Here is a 23,069-nt window from a genome sequence, read left to right as displayed (position 1 = left end):
TTTTACGACATTTTACGGGAGGGAAATTGAACAAAGTGTGTGTTTTTCTACTATTGTTATGTGTAACTATAATGAAGCTATCAATCAGATAAATTAGGGCTGAGTTTTACCTCATGCAAAAATTGTAATTTCTTTAATAAGACATTAATTATTTTTTCTGCAGCCCTCATAGTTAAAGTTTAACATCTTTCCTTTCTCAGAACTGACACATTTCAATCACTATATTGAAAATAAAATCATTTTCTCTATCTTTATTGTCTGATGACTTTATTTTTCTGTGCTTTTAACTATGTTTCAGGTCCTTCTTGGCCACTGACTGGTTTTCTCTGTCTTCACTTTCTGCCTTGCATCCATCTTTATATACGAATAGACTGACTCCAGATTAAAGATTACTGTCTACAGAGAGTGGTCGGAAAATATACACTCCGCTCAGAGATATGAAACTCAAAAAAGGAAGGCTAGAAAGCCACCCTTGTAGAGCGTTCACCTTCCAGTCATTGCGATATTTATAACAGATCACTCTCTGAGACTAGATGGAAATTTTGTATTTGATAGTCCAATGAATTAATTGCAACTGTTTCAATAAGCATAGGCTTTGAAAATTCTTCAATTACCTCCCAACATACCATAGTGTGCATGGATACATTGTCAAAAATAGATGAATATAATGAAGGCACTTAGCTTTTAAAACAACTGAGAGGGTCCCAACGCAGCCCCGTTTCGATGTCTGCTTCAGGAGACCCGACAGAATATTTCAAAAGTGCTTTTTCTTCATATGTCTATTAAAAGTCCATGCTGACTATGCTGACTCAATCACTGCTAAACCGACTCTAAAAATTCTAACTGACTGAGTCAGCATAATCAGCACGGACATTTAATAGACATATGAAGAAAAAGCACTTTTGAAATATTCTGTCGGGTCTCCAGAAGCAGACATTGAAACGGGGCCGCATTGGGACCCCCTCGGTTATTCTAAAAGCTAAGTGCCTTCATTATATTCATCTATTTTTGAAAATGTATCCATGCACACTATGGTATGTCGGGAGCTAATTGAAGAATTTTCAAAGCCTATGCTTATTGAAACAGTTGCAATTAATTCATTGGACTACCAGATACAAAATTTCCGTCTAGTCTCAGAGAGTGATCTGTTATAAATATCGCAATGACTGGAAGGTGAACTCTTTCTGCAAAGGTGGCTTTCTAGCCTTCCTTTTTTGAGTTTCATATCTCTGAGCGGAGTGTATTTGATTCGACCACTCTCTGTAGACAGTAATCTTTAATCTGGAGTTAGTCTATTTGTATATATTGAGCTATTTTTCTGACTTCTTATTTCAATTTGATCCCTGGTTTTCTAAGGAAACGAACTTGCATCCATCTTTGGCATAAACTTAACATTCAGTTTTTCCATTTTTCTGCTTTCTTCTCAAAATCTAGTGTTCTATGTCTTCCCTTCCCTTCCTATCTCTCTCTTCTTCCCTCCCTATTTCCATGATCTGACATCTCTCTCATTCCCTCCATCACCCCCCAGTGTAACATTTTTCTTTCCCTTCTTCTTTTCTGCCCCCTGCAGTCCATCTCCCTTCCCTTTCTCCTTTCTGGCCCCCCTCCCAGTCCTACATTTTTCCCTCCTTTCCACCAGTCCAACATTTTTTCTCTCTTCCTCCTGCATGCTTCTCCTCTGTTCCTCCTTCCCTCAACCAAACAACATCTCTCTCTCTTTCTCCCTCCATGAGTCCAACTTTTCACTCTCTGTCCACTCTCCCTTCCCCAGTATAACATTTCTCCTTCCCTCCTTTCTGTCCTCCCCATCCATCTTGCCTTCTCCATGAGTCCAACACTTTTTGCCTCCTGCACGCTTTCTCTCTCTATCCTTGCCTATTCCCTCAGTGGCATCCCTCCTTCCCATCCCCCAACCCAACATGTTCTCTTCCCATGCACTATCTCACCCTAACCTCCACAGTGTAGCACCTTTCCTTTCCCTCCCTTTCTGCCAGGTCCAGCAGCACTCCTTCTCCCTTTCCTGCTCCCCTTGTCCAGCAGTACCCCTTCTTCCTTCTCTTCCCCCCCCATCCAGCAGTACCCCTTCTCCCTTCCCTGCTCCCCTTGCCTAGCAGTACCCCCTCTCCCTTCCCCCTGCTCAGCATTACCCCTTCTCCCTTCCCTGCTCCCCTTGTCCAGCAGTACCTCTTCTTCCTTCCCCCCTGTCCAGCAGTATCCCTTCTTCCTTCCCTGCTCCCCTTGTCCAGCAGTACCCCTTCTTCCTTCCTTCCTCCCCTCCCCAGTAATACCTCTACTTTGTGTCCCAGGGTCTGTATGTGATCTCGCACACTGGTCAGGAAGAGAGGCTCCGGCGCTGGTATCAGCTGATTTGAAACTTCCTGCTGCCATCGCATATGCCAGGACTCCTGCCTTCGTGTATCTGCTAGGACTCCTGCCTTCATCTTATCTCTGCACCCCCAGACCAGCAGCAGCAGGCTAGAGAAAGGAGGAAATGAGTCCCAACAGATACGCAAAGGCAGGAGTCCCGGCATATGCGAAGGCAGCAGGAATTTTCAAATCAGCTGACACCGGTGCTGGAGCCTCTCTTCCTGCCCAGTGCGCGAGATCAAGTACAGACCATGGGCCACAAAATAGGACCTGGGGAGCCACATGCTGCCTGCAGGTCATGAGTTTGAGACCACTGCACTAAAGTAAAAAAAATATATCAAAGTGGTTTACAATTTTAAAAATGGAGGGCAAAAATCACAGTAGGTAACAAGAGATCTAGATTAAAATAATGCAAACTTATAGGTTCTTATAACAGTATTAACAATAATAATAGTAATAAAATAAAAAAGGAGGGTGACAGATTCATAAAATGATGCTGCAGGGCCCAATAGATATTTATATACTTAAGATAATGACCTTAATGACCTCTTAGTTATGCTGCTATGTCAGATTTAAATCCCAATCCAGCTCCCACACAATTCAGTATTAGGAGGGAGTTTTTTTTCTCTCTGGCTTGTTTCTTGGGCGGGCCTATGATTGGAAAAAGAACTCTTTAAAGGGCCTATGTGTGCCTGAGGTTTCTATCCATTTAGGATTTTGAGGTCTATTTAATAATGAAGTGTAAGGCTTGATCGTGGAAGACGCATTTTTCAATCAGTAGAAATAACCCGCCTTTAAATATCTAGGTTTAATGCCAAAAATGGTCAATAAAAGTGCTATCAGCCACCAGCTGAATATTGGACCTCTAGGCCCTGATCTCAGCGGATGCCTAGGAAGCAGCCGCCAATCACATCTCAATCACAATTTGGCATCCTAAAGAGAATTGTGTCTACATCGCTGAACAGATGCCTTAAATGTAGGCCAGCATTATGCAGGCCTACATTTAAGGTATCTATTAGAGAATGACACGGTGACAAAATTCATCACCGTTCCCGTCCCCGCGGATAACCACGGGAAACCATCTTCATGTCATTCTTTAAGGAGAGAGGGAAGAATCAGAGTATGAATGGCCACAACCACTGACCCGCAAGCTTTGCTTTGAAGAATGCTGGTGTAGGATTGAGGTTGAGATAGACACTAGAAAATGACATGGGATTATTTCCCCCGGTTATCCGCGGGGACGGGAACGGTGATGAATTTTGTCACCGTGTCATTCTCTAGTATCTATCTCACGCCTATGGAGACGCATAGGGAAGCTTAAGCATGCCCAAGGGAGAAACTATGCCCACACCCAGCGTTGGGCGTGCTCAAGCATCCCTACGCATCTTCCTCGAACAATTTTTTTTTTAAAACATGCATCCTGATTAGTTGCGAGATGGCAGTAAGACGCCTACCGCCACCTGTAATTGGGAAACACATTTTGAGAATCAGGCCCCTAGTCTCTAAATATGTGTCCCATATGTACAGTATATAGAGAACTTTCTAAAAGTGACTTACGGCATCCAGCTTCGTCTGTATCATCTGCACAGTCAGCTGTCCCATCACATCTCCAACTTGCAGGAATACAGCGTCCATTCCCGCATCGAAATTGACCAGCTGCGCACTCTGAGCCCAATGAAATAGAGGAAAGTTCCCTTAAGCATTTGACTTGACAGAAATTTCAAACACAAATTGATGACAGGGGCATTTTTTGTTGCTTTGATTAGAAAGGGAAAAATGCCTCCCATGACTTAACTAACACATTAACTCTGGGTATGTTAATAAATAGAAACTACAAGATAGGACGGGAAGCCAAAAATTGTTTGGATTTTTTTTTCCATTTCATTTTCATTCTGGGACAAATGTCATTAGGAGTTGCAAACTCTTCTTAAAGAATGCACAATGTACTGCATGAAAGAGGGGTGCACTCTTTCCCCAAAAGTGCACATATTATTGGGGAAGAGTACTGTTCTACAATTGTGTTTTATGATTGTATTCTTTGTAAACCATATAGTTAACATACAGTATCTAAATTTTTAAATAAATAGATGCACTTTATTCATGAATAGTATTATGTGAATCACTTGCTTACACTTTCCAAAAATACTAGGACTAGGGGCTATGAAATGAATCTACTAAGTAATGGATTTAAAACAAGCTGGAAAAAAATATTTCTTTACATGATTTCCCATTTTCTTATGTTTTTACCATCCCCCCTAGGAACTTTTGAATTATTGTAATCAACCCTTATATATTATCTATTGGTTTTAGTTTGTTTCATGTGGTCTATGTCAACGTCTCACTTATTTATTTCCCTTCCATGTATATCTTTATATTACAAACCAATTAGATTTTATATAGATAGATAGATAGATAGATAGATAGATATGTGGTATATCAAATAAACTAACCCCAACTAATTAAACTTGAAATTTATTGACAGAGAATATGGTAAAAGCAGTTAGCTTAGCAGGGTTTAAAAAAGGGTTGGATAATTTCCTAAAACAAAAGTCTATAAGCCATTATTAAGATGGACTTGGGAAATTCCACTTCTTATTTCTAGAATAAGCAGCATAAAATCTGTTTTACTCTTTGGGATGGGTTGGGTTGGCCACTGTTGGAAATAGGATACTGGGCTTATGGGCTTATGGTTACCAGATGTCCGGTGGGTTTTTCAAAACCCGGCACTTTGTCTGGGTTTCCCATCAAAATTGCATCGGGAAGGGGCATCCGCGCATGTGCGGCTGCAACACGGTGATATCACACGCACAATTGACATCACAGCATCGTGCCTGCACATATGCAAATGCCATCTGGGGACGGGACTGGGGACGGAACGGGGGGTGACACAAGCAGAATGGGGCATGCCTGGGAGCGTGGCCATGGGCCCGGATTTTCCTTCGGGAAAATTTGGTAACCCTAACTGGGCTTGATGAACCTTCAGTCTGTCCCAGTAATGGCAACTCATGTTCTTAACAACCATCCATTCCTACCATTGGATGCATGATTAAAAGGTCACTATCTCTTCAGTATGAACCATTGAGTTTCCACCTTTCATATCATTGCTGCAACTACTATTACTCATTTCAGTATTGCTACTTATGAAGCACTAGGCCAGTGATTTCCAAACCTGGTCCTGGAGGCACCTCAGCCAGTCAGGTTTTCAGGCTATTCACAATGAATATTCATAAAAGAGATTTACATGCATTTACATGCCTCCTTGGTATTCAAATTTCTCTCATGAATATTTATCGTGGATGTCCTGAAAAATCTAACTGACTGGGATGCCACTATGACCAGGTTTGGGAACCTCTACTTAAAGCTATAAGATAGGTGATCCCAGGGTGCTAAACTCAGAGAGTGTGGAGAAGGGCAAAGTGCTTCATCAGAGAGTGGGGCAGTGGCCTTCCAGTGCACTGCTGCCAATTCACCTGCTCTAGGAGCAGGAGCAGGAGCTCTTCTGAACTCTTACACAGTCATAGATCTGGGATTGGGCTTCCTCAAATAATACCATCAGCCCTACCCCTTACTGCCCAGAGTGCTGATAGTTTTAGTTGTGAACTGGACACAACACTACACAGATGAGCATATGAGATGGTCCCTGTTCCATGAAACGTTCATTATCCAGTTAAGGCATACAGACAAGAAAAAGGTTTCAGGAAATAATTTTAATCACATTTTATATAGCAAAGCCAACTAAGCTGTAATCAGAAGATCCAGGTTTAAGATTTGAAACACAGCATGAAGAAGGTGAGTGCTTAGGTGAGATTTGACTATGTGCAAAGAGGGCTTATGACATGGAAACAAAGGCCACTCGAGGCAAGGTAAAATGTGTGGAGTCATGAGTTTGAAATGGAAGAGAAAGGCACCAATAGCAACATCTTGACCAATGAATGGAGAGATATAGGGGGAGATAACAGAGAAGAGATAATGCAGAGGCGCTGAGTGAAGGCATTTGTAAATGAGAAGGTGAAGCCTGAGGTGTATGAAAAGTGGTTTCAAAAGGGGGCTTTGAAGTCATAATGGCGCTGGAGGAAGACAAGGTTGTGCAGCAAATTTTTTAAACAAACTTTTCTTGAGATAACGAAGAGCAGAATGCAGTAGTCTAAGTGGAAGGAGAGAGTTCATAAAGAGTAATGCATTCAGAAAAAGACAGATTTTGGTGGTGATAATGAGAACCCAATGTGCTATGTGTATTAAAAAAAATTATGCTAAAATCAGAAGGCTCAATTTTCACTGGATTTACGCAGACAGTATAGGTATATATATTGGTTGTAAGGAGCAGTTTGATCTGTGAATCGATAGCCTGGAGTTTTGGTGTCAAGGTCCTGAAGCAGTGGCTAGTTGCCACAAAACGATTATCAGCCTGGTTTTTCTCTAATCAGTGGTTTTTCCACTTTATGTTGTATTTTGGGCTATTTTCATACTCCCAACTGCCAGTATTTAGCTTATGTGAAAATTTTTTGCCTATGATGCTTGGGTGGAAGAGTGTGGGTACACCTCTCCGTTAGTCTGAGACTTTTCTTTCGCTTAAATAGTACTTTTCTCTGGCACCCGTTGTATGGTGGCGTTACAATGGAGTGATCCGTATTCTTGTTTTGCACTGTACATCAAAACATAGAAGAGACAGACTTAAAAGCAACTTAGTACATAAGCTCTTAAAAATTCTCAATACATAAATTCCTTTTCTTTTACAGTTTTAAGAACAAGATGAAATTGTTCTATTACCTGTTCACCACTTAGGCCCCCTTTTATCAAACCGTGTTAGGGATTTTTTTTTTTTATCTCGAGTCGCTGCGGTAAAAGCTCCAATTCTCTTAGGAATTCTATGAATGTCAGAGCTTTTACTACATTCAGGGGACCTTTTATTAAGGGGCGCTAACCGATTTAGCGCGTGCTAAATGCCCAAGGCATCCTTTATATCCTATGGGCATCTTAGCATTTAGCATGCGCTAAATCAGTTAGCGCACCTTAATAGAATGACTCCTCAGTCTTCTTTATCTCAGGTTGATATGTACAGTTCCTTCCCCACTTTTTTTTTGTTGGAGCTTTTACCGCAGCAGCCTGCGCTAAAAAACCCTAACCCGGCTTGATAAAAGAGGGCCTTAGTTTTACATTTATCGATTAAATGCATTATTTTAAAATATATGTTTTTAATTGCATCATATGCAACTATACACTGCTTTGGGAATTACAAAGGTTTTGGTTTTTTTTTTTAATAACATTCCCCTTACCTTGAAAAGAGTAGTCTCTTAAAATGGCAAATACTATGGGGTCCTTTTATCAAGGCGCGGTAGGGGTTTAACGCGCGGAATACCACGCATTAAACTGCCTGCAGCGCTAGTTGCTAACGCCTCCATTGATGAGGCGTTAATATTTTGGCTTGCCGCAGGGGTTAGCGCGTGATGAAATGTCCGACGCGCTAACCCCCGTAGCGCACCTTGATAAAAGGAGCCCTTTACGTGTGAAATTATTTAGGATGACTCAGAAAATAAATTCAGTAAAATTAAGAGCCAGTGACCTACTACAAAGATCATTAAAGCACAAATAAGTTGTTATCCAAATGTCAATACATTAATAATATCACTTAAACATACTATTTGTGGAAGGAGCGTGTTAGTTTGTGCTGAATGCACCAACCTGATTGTCTGGAAGTGTCATTCTGATTTATAATGTATGCTGCAACTGCTCAGAAGTTTCACTTTGATGAAAGATGGTACTAAGTGGTACCACAGTGTGTATACCCAAATACTTTCTATGGTCTAATGTATGGTGGTGGTAGGTGGTGCAGGTCTGGAGTTGGTGGTGTAGGTTTCTTATCAACTACCTTTAAAGCTCAACAGCCTCTCTATCAAAAGCGTCCTGAAGGAATGTACAAATTTAGTCTGGAATCCCACAAGCCTCTCTTTGAATGCTGTCAGAGATAAAGAGCTTTTCTTTTAGTCCATAACAAGATGTATGCTACCCTGTTTTACAACTCTTGATAGACAATTCTAAAAAGGCGGAACTAAATGTAGTTTCACAAGAGTATAAAAGACTTGTAATAATACGAGGGTCATTTCATACATAATGCACACTATTTTTTTTTTTTTAATTTTCATGTTTATTTTTTTTTTTCAAGTATTCCTTTACAATCCTTTGCTTTGCAATGACTGAGTCCCAACATCTGGGAAGCTTCATTATTCCATCCAAGACACTGTTTTTGTTCAGTTGCCGAATGACTCGGGTAACGGTGGAAGAAAGTTCTTCCAGAGATGCAAAACGATGTCCACACAAAGGTTTTTTCAACTTTGGAAAAAGGTCAAAGTCTGGTGGACTCATAGCTGGACTGTAGGGAGCATGAGGTAACACCTCCCAGCCGTATTCACGTAGTTTTTCAATGATGACATACCCTATGGAGGGCGAGCGTTGTAGTGAAGAATGAGTAGCTCAGCCAAGAGCAACGGAGGTTGGGTTTTGTGCATTTTTCTGCACATTTTGTGCAAAATATCATGATAATACACTGCTGTGACACTTCTTCCACATGGAACTTTGTCTGTGATGATGATGATAATGCCTTCATGATCATAAGCAAAAATCATCATTTGTTTGTCTTTTGATTGAGCTCATCGAAATTTTTTGGGTCATGGGGAAGATGGAGCTCTTCACTCGTCATTGAAAAATTATACTTAGGGCTCCTTTTACGAAGCTGCGTTAGCGGTTTTAGCACACGCAGCTTTTTAGCGCATGCTACACCCATGCTACGCAGCTAGAACTAACACCAGCTCAATGCTGGAGTTAGCGTCTAGTGCGGCCGGCAGTTTAGCGTGTGCTATTATGCGCGTTAAACCGCTAACGCGGCTTCATAAAAGAAGCCCTTAGATTGAATCATGTTGGGCAGACTAGATGGACCATTCGGGTCTTTATCTGCCGTTATCTACTATGTTACTATGTTAATTAATGTTTAAAAATTGTATATTTTCTTAAACCTGTATGAGATCATGGCTAAGAAGAGGCCATTTACACTGGTAAAACCCAATTAATCTAAAGAAACTGGCTCTCTGAAAAGTGTTCTCACTCAGTGCAATTAAAAATACATGCATAGCTCCATCACATGTGCACTTTTAAGGTGTTTAGAGCAGGCATTCACAGGTGAGCCTTTAGGTCAGGGAGGAAAAGCACATAGGTTACACTGTCAGATTGATACATGTATGAGAGGTGCTGATAAGTTCTCAGTCCAACCAACCAACTTCCAAAATTCTGAGTATTATTTTGTCACTGTAGCTGAAAAGATTAAAATGTTATAATGCCCTTGTACCACTCTATGGTACTGCCGTACCTCGAATACTGTGTGCAATTCTGGTCGCCGAATCTCAAAAAAGATATAGCAGAATTAGAAAAGGTATAGAGAAGGGTGACAAAAATGATAAAAGAATGGGACGACTTACCTATGAGGAAAGGCTTAAGTGACTAGGGCTCTTCAGCTTGGAGAAGAGACAATTCAGGGGTGATAGGACAGAGGTCTATAAGCTAGTGAGTGGAGTGGAAAGGGTAGATGTGAATCGTTTGTTTACTCTTTCCAAAAATACTAGGACTAGGGGACACGCGATGAAGCTACTAAGTAGTAGATTTAAAACAAACCGGAGAAAATATTTCTTCACACAATGTGTAATTAAACTATGGAATTCGTTACCCGAGAATAGGTTGAAATCATTTAGCTTAGCGGGATTTTAAAAAGGCTTGCATAATTTCCTGAAAGAGAAGTTCATAGGCCATTATTGAGATGCCCAGTGTTCCAATCTCACAAGGTCCTCTTGCAATTTTTCACAATCCTCTTGTGAGTTAAAACTTTGAACAACTTTCCCCCCCCCCCCTTCTATTAAACTGCGCTAACCATTTTTAGTGCAGATAGCTGTGCTGAGTGGCCCGCGCTGCTCCCAGTGCTCAAAGGAACTCTATGAGTGTCAGGAGCAGCGCGGGCCATTCTGTGCAGCTCCCTACACTAGAAAAATGCTAGCGCAGTTTAATAGAAGAGACCCTTTGTGTCATCAGCAAATTTAATTATCTTAGTGATTATTCCTATCTCTAGATCATTGATAAATGTGTTAGAAAGTAGTGGTCCCAGCACAGACCACTACTGAACCCCACTATTTACCCTCCTCCATTGAGAATATTGACCATTTAAACCCACTCTCTGTTTTCTGTTTTTCAACCAGTTCTAAATCCATAAGTACCTCCTATCCCATGACTTTCTAATTTCCTCAGTAGTCTTTCATGAGGTACTTTGTCAAATGCCTTTTGAAATTCAAATACACAATATCAACTGGTTCACCTTTATCCACATGTTCATTCAACCCTTCAAAGAAATGCAGTAGATTGGTGAAGCAAGATTTCCCCTGACTAAAACCATGTTGGCTTTCTCTCATTAATCCATGCTTACGTATATTTTCTGTCATTTTGTTCTTTACAATAGTATCTACCATTTGTCCGGCACCCATGAAAGACTCGCCAGTCTATAATTTCCCAGATCACCTCTGGAACCCTTTTTTGAAATCAGCGCCATGTTGGCCATTTTTTGAGGAGCTTATTTTTCTGAAATGCCCTCCCCAAAATATAGGGGTCCTTTTACGAAGGCGCACTAACCGATTTAGCACGCGCTAAATGCTAATGCACCCATAGAATTTAATGGGCATATTAGCATTTAGCATATGCTAAATCGGTTAGCGCACCTTAGTAAATGGACCCATAAGAACATAAGAATTGCCGCTGCTGGGTCAGACCAGTGGTCCATCATGCCCAGCAGTCCATTCACGCAGCGGCCCGCCGGTCAAAGACCAGCGCCCTAACTGAGACCAGCCCTACCTGCGCACGTTTTTGTTCAGCAGGAACTTGTCTAACTTTGTCTTTAATCCCTGGAGGGTGTTTTCCCCTAAGACAGATTCCGGAAGAGCGTTCCCGTTTTCTACCACTCTCTTGTTAAATAATTTGCTTCTCTATATATACCATAAACAAATGGGTTAAGAACCATAGCATTCTGGCACAAAAACATGGTATCACCATAAAGTATTTTGGCATATCCAGGCAAAGTTATTACTGTAAATCAAAAAATTCGGAATTATGGATAACACTAATATGGATATCATTAATACTTATTTGCCTATCCTAAGCCAAATGTGTCAGATATAAGACCTTTTTTGATAAGACCTTAGCGTTTCAGGCAGGTAAATTACAATCCTGGCTTGGTGAATGTAATCATCAAGCCATATCTTACTGTTCTTTTCAAAAATTAGTTGTCATCTTTGTTTGACAAATTTATTACTTAGTTGGGTATTTTTAAGATTACAATCCATTTTTAACTTTTTATAATGATTTTATTTTTATGGTATGAATGTATTTTGCTGATTGTTCAGTTTCTCATGGTGTAAACCGCCTAGAACTTTTGGTAATGGCAGTATAGAAGAATACATTTTTTATTAATATTGTTTGACAACATCATCCTATAATTGTATGCAAAACAAATTAGACTTATTTTCCTTGAAAACTGAATTACCCAAGAAGAGCCACGTAAAGCAGATTTGGAGTACATTGGCAGGGCAGTCTAGGAAAGCTCTCGCTGCCTCTCTCAGGATGTTGGTTTTATTCATGAGAGTTAACTAAATTCATTTAGGGCTCCTTTTACAAAGCCGCGCTAGCGGTTTTAACGTATGCACCGGATTAGCGTGCGCGCTAGCCGGAAATCTACCACCTACTCCAAAAGAGGCGGTAGCGGCTAGTGCATGCGGCAATTTAGCGTGCGCTATTACACGCGTTAAGGCCCTAGCGCGGCTTTGTAAAAGGAGCCCTTATTCTCAGTTAAAAGGGGGGAAAAAAGCAAAATTCCAGAGAGTTCCATCTGTCACCAAAAATGTAAAATTATTTGTCAAAGAGGCAATTACCAGTTTGAAGCAGGTCAACCAAGTAACTTTAGTCTAGACAGTCATGGGTCATGTGATTTCTGCCCCACCTCATATTTAATTTTACATCTGTTGACAGCTCTTATCAGGATGATTTCCTTAATGAAATATAAAGTAAAACAACAGCAACTGGAGAAAGATGGGAGACAGGCAGCACAAGGCAGGAAAGAGAACAAAGAATATGAGCTTTTACGCTGTGAAGAGTGTGTTCTCTCACTGAAATATACACCGCTGCTGATGTGATGTGACATTCAGTTATCTGCAGTGTTTCAGACATGTTATGAAACTACCTTTGTATGACCTAGTAGAGGTTCAGAAGATAGAACAAAGCTTCCAAGTTAGGGTGAAGAAAATACTGTAAATGAAGTCATTCTACTGTACTGCACTAATGATGAACTCCAGCTGATTGTGGGAACACACGATGGATGAATACGGGTCAAGAGAATGCAGGAAGGATTTCCTTTGCCTTAATCATGATAAAACAGCTATATTATTCCTCTAGCAAATTAGTCCTGCACTTACATCTGAAATGAAAGAAATGCAAAGTATCTTGGAGAGAACATAACTGCCTTAGCTTGGTTTAGACAAGTTCCAAGAGGAACCATACTAATAGCACATGTGCAAGAAACAAGGATCTGCTCTTTGGGTTTGGCCAAGTATTTAGGATCTAGACAGGATACTGGTCTTGAAGGACAAGAAGATTTCCTCTATTAAAAAAGAGGACACTTGGCCCTGCCCCAGTCTGCCCCATCTCCATCCCATTCCACCTTCACCTCCCCTGCCCCGCTCCCACATGAACCTCCCCAAGATTGGAACCACATCTGGAGGGCGTCTGTACATGCACGATCATTGATGCAATGACATCATGTGTATGCATATGAAGGCATTGCATCAACATCCGCGCATGCATAGATGCCCTCCAGAGGTGGCCCTGAGATCGGAGACTTACAAAACCCAGACAAACTACTACTACTACTACTATTTATTATTTCTATAACGCTGAAAGGCATATGCAGTGCAGTACATTTTAACATACAATACAGTCCCTACTCAGAAGAGCTTACAATCTAATTTAGACAGCACATTTCAGAGTTGGGGAGGTTATAGTGGGCATAGGTATCTGACAGCAGCAGGGTTGGGGAGATTATGCTTTCCCACATGCTGGATGGGGGGAAGAAGATAGAATTAGTGAGACAGTGGAAGGGTGAAGGAAAGGGGTGAGAAGCTGTGAGCAGACACAGTGAAAAGAGGGAAACTGAGGACTGAATAGTATGAAAGAATTTAATTTAGATGGAGGCAGAAAATAGTGAAGGAAGACCAAAGAAGAAAAGGGAAGAGAGAGGAGAGAGAGATGCCAAAGAATGGGGAAGGAGACAGAGATATCAGATCTGAGTGGAGGAAATGAGATGCTAACAACACCAAGGGGGAGGCAAGGAGAGATGGAAGGAGAGAGATGCCAGACCATGAGGGGAACAGAGGGAAGATGATGGATGCCAGACCAAGGAAGGGAGGTGGAGGAGAGATGGCAGAGGGAGGCAGACATTTTCTGGAAGGGGAAGACAGTGGATGGAAGGAAGAGAATGACAAGAAGATGAGGAAAGCAGAAACCACATGACAAAGGTAGAAAAAAAATTCTATTTTTTTGCTTTAGGATAAAGTAGTATTGTAGCTGTGTTGATAAATGTTTAGAAACAGAAATGATGATCCTTTTATTGGACTAATTTTAATACATTTTTAGATTAACTTTCAGAGACCAAATTCTTCCTCAGGTCAGGACAGGATACTGTAACAGCAGTATACTTTACTGACCTAAGGAAAGAGGTTTTGACCTCTGAAAACTAATTAAAAAATGTATTAGTCCAATAAAATGGTATTTTCCATTTTTTGTTTATTTTTATTTGTTAATTTGTAAAGTGATAAGTTATTTCTCTTTTTTCAAATTTACATCTGCTATATTTTGTTCAGTATTAGGGGATATGCACCACTGTTTCTTCACCCCCTAAACCAGGGGTGCCCTTGCGATCTTTTCCTCCCTGCTGCTTCCCCGACTCACAAGACTTCACTTCCCTTCATTTCACTTCCGAAACAACACTCCGTCTAACCACCGCATCCTGGCACCGGCTCCCCCACAGAGTCACTCCAGCGAGGCAATCTCCAAACCCCAGGGCGAACTTAACACGGCCGGCAACATGACTTCAATCCATCACGCGGGCTCACTGGTGGGCGAGCGAGCTAAGTCTCCTCTCATTGGTTGCGCTTTGCCGGCCCGCTGCATGGTAGGTGGAGGCAAAAGGTGAGGCGGGCTGATGGGCGGGGAAAAAGTGCAAGGCCCACAAAACTTCGCCTCCGGCATCAATTCTAACATCGGAGAGGAAGTTCTGGGCCAGCCAATAACTGCCTGGCTGGGCTGGAACTTCCTCCCCGATGTTAGAATTGATGCCGGAGGCGAAGTTTTGTGGGCCCTGCACTTTTTCCCCGCCCATCAGAAATAAGAAGTGGATTTTCTAAGTCCATCTTAATTGTGGCTTATGGAATTTTCTTTTAGGAAATTGTCCATACCATTTTGAAACCTTTTGCCTGTATAGAAAGCCAGAATTTATTCAATTAAAATTATTCAACTTGTATAAAAATTAGACGAGCTTATTATACATATACTGTAGATACGAGAGGCTGCTGAAATGTTCTGAGCCCAACCAACAAAAGAATGATGTGGAGCTATGAAACTTTCAAGTTATTTCATACTTTACTTGACACTTTTCGTTTCAATGATATGAAATTAAACGTATCAAGAAAAGTGTTGCATAACTTGTAAGTTTCATAGCTCCACAGCATTCTCTTGGATGGACTGAGAACTTTTCAGCAGCCCGTCATAGTGCAATTATTTTCCTGTCCCCAGAGAGCTTACAATCTAATTTTATACTGGAGGCAATGGAAAGTTAAGTGATGCCCAAGAAATGGGGAGGGGGGATTTGAACCCTGATTTCCTCAGTTGTCAGCCTGCTGTTTTTAATCATTTGCATAAAGGAATGTGTAGCTTTTTATAAATATTCTCCCCATCCCTCTCCACCACCTAGGACTTGTGATTACATCATGTTGGAAATGATGTCTTCTAATTGGTGTACTGATGTTTTAAATTGACTGCTCTATACATGTGATATTTCCTCAAAATATTTCAGAGCATCTATTAAAAATAACAGTCAAACCTCGGTTTGCAAGTAACAAGGTTTGCGAGTGTTTTGCAAGACGAGCAAAATACTCCTGCAAATCTTACCTCGCACAACGAGCGCCATCCCAATACACGAGCTCTCAGCTCCCAAATTAATCCAGCCACCATCCCGATAACGCGTGCTCATCGACGTGTGTGCTTACACATGCCGCATGTGTTATCGGGACAGCGGCTGGTGTAATTCGGGTGCTGAGACCCCAGAAGCGGGACCTGCGCCTGCGCTGGCGGATAGCAGAGGCATTGTTGCCCTGAAGTGGGAGGGCAGCTGTACAGGGACCCCAAGAGAAGGAAGTCACCCTGCTGAAGGGGCTATGGCACCCGGGCATCATCCAGGCAGGTTCCCACCCCTGGGCCAGCATAGCAAACCTTGGTTGTGGAACAAATTGTCTGAGTTTACATTATGGCCTATGGGAAACTTTGCTTTGATATACAAGTGCTTTGGATTACGAGCATGCTTCTGGAACGAATTATGCTCATAAACCAAGGTACCATCTTATGGTTATCACTTCCCTTTGTCAGGGTGCTGTCTTTATATTATCCCCAGGATTAAAGGTCAGTTATCTCAAAGATAACCAAACAAAACAACAAATTGTACATCAGCAGTTGGAGGATTATTTGGTTTGTAGTGTGCAATGCTTGAGCAACAGACAGACTTTCACAGGTAGGTACCAGAGTACTGAGACTGCACCATAGGTCTCACCACGTCCATCCTTCAGTTCTTGGGCCACAATCCAACCACTGTATTGGTTTCCTTGGACCTTACTGAAGCTGTCAATTGGTTGACTGGGCTATTTTATTGGATTGCATATGCATGGTTGGTGTTCAGGGTAAAGACCTTGAATGGTTGTGCTCTTATGTGATCGACAGGTCTTTTATAGTTTCTTGAGCTGAGACTCCTTACACTACCACAGACTGTTTAATGTCTTTTTAGCACCTCTGTTATCTTATATTGAATCTCTGTTTGCATATGTGGATGATGTCCAGACTCTTGCTCAGCTTAATTCTGAAGATGTCCAGTCTGTTGTTGAATTGAATTCTAAATCAGATTGAGTCACCTGGTGGCTTACCAGATATAAACTTTAAGCTTAACTTGGAAAAGGGCGCCACCAACCTCTTTAAACATTAATCAGCTCCAACTTAGTGCATCCTATTTGGATGGTAATCCATATTCTATCTGAGGCGCAGTCTGTGCAGGTTCTGGGGGTAATGCTGGATGTCACACTATTCTTTCGTCACCATATTTCAGGAAGTCAGGAACTGGGTGTTGTTTTAAAAAAAAACTTTGGATGCTATATTCCATTCGATGTTTAATTTTGGGATTTTCCCTTCAAATTCTTGTTCACGCATTGTTCATGCAACCTAGACTACTGCAATGCTTTCCTTTATGGTGTCCGAAAGATCTTCATCAACTACAATTGGTGCAAAATGTAGCTTTGAGTCTTCTTACATGTGTGGGGCACTTTGATCATATTGCACCCCCATTTCAATCAGAATGTTAGCTCCCAAGGTACAAACTGTTTCTTTTGGTTGATAAAGTTCTTCATTCCGGCCAACCAGAATATCTATTTCAATTTCTGTGATGTTTTGTTCCTCTCAATCTCATCTTCTTCAAGTCCTCCCGTATCAATCTGTTCATCTCTCCTCAATGGGAAAAAGGTTGTCTAGGAGCCAGGATCCTCTCCTCTGGAATTCTATTCCAGTGAATCTTCGAGTGGAGCTCTCTTTGCCTGTGTTTAAGATTAGGTTAAAAACATAGCTGTTCTGTAAGGCATATGTGCCTTAGGAGTCCTATTGCACGACTGGGGTTGGGGTTATGAGGTTTTGAAGTGTTGGTCTCAGTTTCCAGCCTCTCTGCTTTTTCTTTTCTTATCCTGTTTAATTTTTTCCTATTTATTACATTTCCTTTTTAATTTGGTGTAGTGTATACGTACTATTAATTGTAAACCGCTTTCATAGTGTACTTGAAAATTGAGTATATTAAGTTGAAATAAACTTGAAATTTGAAATTCAAGTGAAAACAAATCTTGATATGAGTTGCAATAACATGGAAATAAAATATTTATAAATCAAGCCAATTTAATCTTTATCTTCACCCAAATATTATTTTAATTGGTCAGTTGTTGCTTGGAAGAAGCATGCATTTAGTAAAAACAGTCTTTCAGTTCACAAAAGAAAGCATGCTGTGCCTTTTCAAAGGATGAATTGTCTAACCAGACAAAGGCTGCTATAGAATAACAGATGGATAATGAGGGACTTTCACAAATATGAAGCATCTACAGCTTTGTCAAGATGAATAATGAACAAGTGTAACCACATTCTGGGCTTGTTAAGGGCAGAGCCTCAGAAACAGAAGCATGCTTACTAACTTCAAAATGAAACCCTACTTTTTAATGTGTTCAATTACACAAAATAACTCTAAGGCAAAGTTGTTCAGGAATAGATATATAGATATACTAGCATCTTATTATATAGTGTATAGTCCAAGGAAGGCATTATTTATTTAGGTCCCCTTTTATCAAGCTGCATTAGTGTTTATTATTGCCGGCCACTGTAGTAAAAGCTTGATGGAGGCTCGTGTTTTGTTTAAGTCTTTGCTATAAGGTCATATATGGTACTGCTCAGTTCTATAGGACCGATAGATTTCTTATAGTATCTCATAAGTATAGTAGAAGATCTCATGCCCTATTCATTTTTCCATCTATTCAGGGTTGTAAAAGCAAGAAATTTCTCGATCATACACTAGCATTTCAGGCAGCTTCCTACGATAAAGAATTTCGATCGTTGTTGCTCACAGCTTGCTCCTATAAACATTTTAGAACCCAGTTAAAAACTTATCTCTTCTCAAAATACTTGGCCAGATAGCTCCATTGTGTTCTTTTGTTATCTTTATTCATAATCTTTTGTAAACCGTGTCGAACTTGCAGTTACGGGGTTAAGAAGCATGATGTTATGTTATGTTAAGCTCCAACACTCAGAGGAATTCTATGAGCATTGGAGCTTTTACCGCAGTGACTGGCAATAAAAAAAACCCTAATGCAGCTTGATAAAAGGGAGCCTTATATATATATTTATTTATTTGTGTTAAGAAAACTAGGAGCCCTAGCGCAATGACTCATTCAGATCAAAGTTTGATTCCTAAACACCTCAAGCTGACCAGGGCTAGAAATGCTGTGAAGACAATAATTACAGGATCTAAAAACAAGGGATTCCAAAGCGGGGAACAAATTTCCTAGTAAAACATTGAAGGGGGGGGGGAAGGCAATATCAAGTTGCCATAGCAACAATTACTACGCCGTTTTTATCAGTGTCTTCTACTGATAAAAAAAGAGAGCACTGCCCATATTTCAGGGCTGCACAATTCTCTTGCCAGCAGAGAGTGCTTGAGACACAGGGGCTGCAAGATTTGGACAAGGGTTTCTCCTCCCTACAGCCATGGTGCAGGTTTGAGGTTCTTCTCTGCACAGCTCTGAAAGCAAGAAGAGCAGTCAGAATGGGTGCTGGTATTCTCCCCCCCCCCCCCCCCCCCCCATCTCTTGAAAGCTGCCGGCACACACTTGGGGACTGTGGCCAAGATTTACAAGAAAAAGAAGCACTTCTGAATAAAAGGAAGTTGTAAGGAAAGGAAGTGAAAGCTGTGACAGCTCATACCACAGTATAAGAAAACACGGTAACACAATAGATGATGGCAAATAAAGATGAATCAATTTCAATCAGTCTGCCCAGTTATTTTGGTCTAGACTCTTAAGACTATACCCTAGCTGCCAGCCATAGAAACATGATTCCTTGAAGGATATTGTTCCTTTTCCAAATCAGAACATCATGACATAAGAGTTGCTATACTGGATCAGAACAAAGGCTCATCAAATCCAGCATCCTTTTTCCGATTGTGTCCAATCCATGTCACAAGCACACTGCAGGATCACAAAGAAGATCCATTCCTTCTTGCTTTTGTCCAGTAGTAAGCAGTTTGTAAATAAATCGTGTCAATGTTCAAGAGGACTTATATGTTGAGTAGCTACCACGCTTCAGTTAATGCTACAGAAAATCTCTCTAATTTCTGCTGCCCTACGAGTAAACTAATCAACTATATAGACAGAATGATATTCAGCCACTATCTATATAGCTATGGATTTAATTTAGACCTGCAAAAAAGTAGTCCTAAATTAAATTGCTTAGCTCACATATGGCAGCCAACTAGTTCCACTATGAAGAATGTGCTAGCACAGTGGTTCTTAAACCTGTCCTGGAGGACCCCAAGTCAGCTGAGTTTTCAAGATGTCACTAATGAATATGCTTCCAAAAATAAATGGCTTGGATTAAAGCAAAATAATGATGAAAGCCCAGGTCATTCAAACAAGTCAGAATATACCACTGTAGACTCGGGCTAGAACAACGTTAAACAGTTTTTTGTTGCTGCTAATGGAAAGCCTCAGCCCCACCACTCCACCGCTAGTTAAGAATTTCAAATGCGGGAAGATTTATGCAGGAACTCATCATCGGCTGCCAATAGCGTATTTTATCAAACCAATTTTCCTATGTATATATGTTTTAATACTTATATAGTAAATATTTTCAATTATCATGTTTTAAAGCTTGTACTTAGCTCATTCAATTACAGCCAATATCCAGGAGTGGAACCCGACATGCATGTTTCGCACCATAGACTAGTGCTGTGTCAAGGGTCTCCCTAGGACAAAAAAGGGGAAAAAAGGGCCATTAAAAACCTTCATAACCCCCTCCCCCTACCTATGAAAACATTCACATCAAATTTACCATTCTACCCATGCCTACCAGAAACGCTCATGTCATCCGACTCCACTAGTTAAAGGAGTAAAAGATGGCTGCGGCGTCCTGACCGGGAGTTTAAATAACCCGCTCAAACAGAGTAAAAGAAGTCACACCCCTAGAGTCCCATTGGCCTGAACTCTTACCCAATCAAAGAGACCCACTCAATTTCACCATTCAACCCCCGTGGTTCCACTGTATCAAGCATAAAAATATGCCTCTGTTCGCATTCATTGAGTTTGAAAGGATCCTTAACCCCATCCCTCCCAACCACCTGATCAATGACTCGCCACCGAATTTGATCCACTGTATGTTGGTATCTCAACCAATGGGCAACAAGGGGGGCTTGGATGACAGAATTGGCGATGCGGGACTTGTGCTCAGTAAGACGAACCCGAATCGCCCTACTTGTTCTGCCAACATAAAGAAGATCACAGGGGCACACGATGACATATACCACGTCCTGTGACGTGCAATTAGTGACAAATCTTGATTTTAAAGTAATATCTCTCCCTGGAACCTTCCAACTCCCCCCTTGAATAGCTGAAGAGCACCATTGGCACCTGCCACAGTTGGTATGACTTCCCACCTGATTTTCACCCCCTTCCCATACAACAAACAACTGAATTTTTGTCCCAGTGTCATGCCCCTAGAAAAAGCCACCCGTGGGAACTGCCTCAACACGTTATGAGCTTGAAGAATATGCCAATGACGTTTCATAATGGATAAAAGTGGATTGGCTGCCCTAGAGAAAGGGAGTATACAAGTAAGTACCCCTTCCTCACATTCCTGGGACTTGCCAGATGCATGTAACAATAGCTCGCGCTGGGCATATTTAGCCCTTAGATAGGCCAACCGTATAGAGCGTTCAGGATAACCCCGGGTTTTAAATCTGCTTGAAAGGGCCCTGGCTTGTTCTTTAAATTCCATCAAAGTGGAACATACTCGCCGAACCCGGAGAAATTGGGCTATAGGAAGGTTGAACCGAAGTTTATAAGGGTGGAAACTGTCAAAGTGTAGAAGAGAATTTCGCGTGACAGGCTTCCTATAGAGAGATGTTTGAATTCTATTATTAACTACAGTAATAGCGATGTCAAGAAAATCAATACTCTCAAGATGGCAAGTCATGGTGAACTTGATGTTATTGTCAACGGAATTAAGATAATCAAAAAATTGTTGGAGCTGTTCCCTAGTACCGCCCCATATCATGAAAACATCATCCAAAAACCTCCCCCAGTAAATGACGTTAGGAAACCACATAGAAGGATAGATGAACATATCCTCAAATCTGGACATGAAAAGGGCTGCCACCGAGGGGGCTAGGGTCGCCCCCATGGCAACTCCCTGAACCTGCTTATAAAACTGACCCTGGTATTGAAAATAATTATCCCTTATCACCCATTGGGCCAATCTTAATAAACATTCCGTTGTAATACGTTGGGGGACCTGTCTCTGATGGAGAATATCCTCAATGACTAATAATGCTTCACTTTGAGGAATTTGAGTGTACAGCGCTACCACATCAAAGGTTACCATCCATTTTTCCTTCATGTCAATCTTCAGGCTACTGAGAGTGTGTAAAAAATGGGAAGAGTCCCTTATATAAGATGAAATAGTAGGAACCCTAGCCTGAAGAAAGTGATCAATGAACTTGGATAGGGGCTCTAAAATGGACCTACGCGTGTTAACAATCGGGCGACCAGGAGGGTCGTGCAAAGTCTTATGAACCTTAGGGACAAAGGTAATGCGGGGAATCCTAGGGTATTTTTCAAAAAGAAAAGTGTATTCTTTTTGGGTGAGTATTCTAGATTCCAAAAGTGCATTAAGATATTCTAAGATATCAGTAGCTAATTGGTGAGTAGGATCCTGTTGGAGAGGCAAATAAGCCGAAGTGTTACTTAACTGGCGTTTGGCCTCAATGTCATATTTATGACTGTCCAGCACCACTGTGGCTCCCCCTTTATCAGCCTTAATGATTACTATATCATCTTTTTTAAGAAGCTGATGTAATGCTTGGTTTTCCGATTTAGTAATGTTATACGGACCTCTATTGTCCCATGACCCTTGAAGTGTACGTAGTTCTTCAGTAACAATACTCCGAAAGGTGAAGATAAAGGGGTCCATGGGGCCAGGGGGAACCCATTTTGATTTAATTTTGCAAATCTCCACTGAAGAAGCTGTGTCATCTTTGTCATACGCCTCATCAGTGGAGTGGGTGTCCGGACTGTCCAAATCTCTAGAGAAAAACACTTTTAGCTGCATTTTCCGAATGAAGTGTTGAAAGGCCGCGTGGAGTTTAAAAAAATCGGGCCCATGGGTGACTATGAACCCCAACCCTTTCTCCAAAATAGAAGACTGGGAGGGTGTTAAAGTGGTAGAGGACAAATTGATCAATGTCGATTCACACCAGTCCGTCCCCGGGACGCGGGTGGACCTTGCTGCTGTTGTAGTTGTTGACCCGTCCCTCTCCCCCGCTGCTGGCGCGTTCTTAATCTTCCTCTCGCTTCCTGAGGGGCATACTCCCCAGGCTTCTCCGTTGAAGGTTCCCCAGATGTCTCACTGGAACCTTCCGATTCACCAGATGTACTGTCAAACGCCACCTTCTTGTAGGGGGGAACAAAGGGGGTCTTTCGCTGCCAAGAATACACTCGATCATTTTGATAGTCCCTCTCGTCCCGTTTCCACTTTCTGATCTTGGTCTGCTTAAGATCTTCTCTAAA

The 23,069-nt window shown here is 41.4% G+C and overlaps 1 protein-coding gene across 3 annotated transcripts in view; it reads right to left on the bottom strand.

Moving 5' to 3' along the window:
• Window positions 1–23,069, bottom strand: part of LRP2 (LDL receptor related protein 2) — a 442,478-nt gene that overhangs the window by 392,897 nt on the left and 26,512 nt on the right. For all 3 annotated transcript variants that reach the window (XM_033945766.1, XM_033945765.1, XM_033945768.1), the window contains exon 2: window positions 3,925–4,032. In XM_033945766.1, coding sequence (XP_033801657.1) covers window positions 3,925–4,032 — 108 coding nt within the window. The remainder of the gene's footprint in view (window positions 1–3,924; window positions 4,033–23,069) is intronic.

This window comes from Geotrypetes seraphini, chromosome 5 (genome assembly GCF_902459505.1).
Source record: "Geotrypetes seraphini chromosome 5, aGeoSer1.1, whole genome shotgun sequence".
NCBI classification, from domain to species: Eukaryota; Metazoa; Chordata; class Amphibia; order Gymnophiona; family Dermophiidae; genus Geotrypetes; species Geotrypetes seraphini.
Note: the sequence above shows the minus strand (reverse complement) of the source record. Positions and strands in the feature narration are given on the sequence as shown.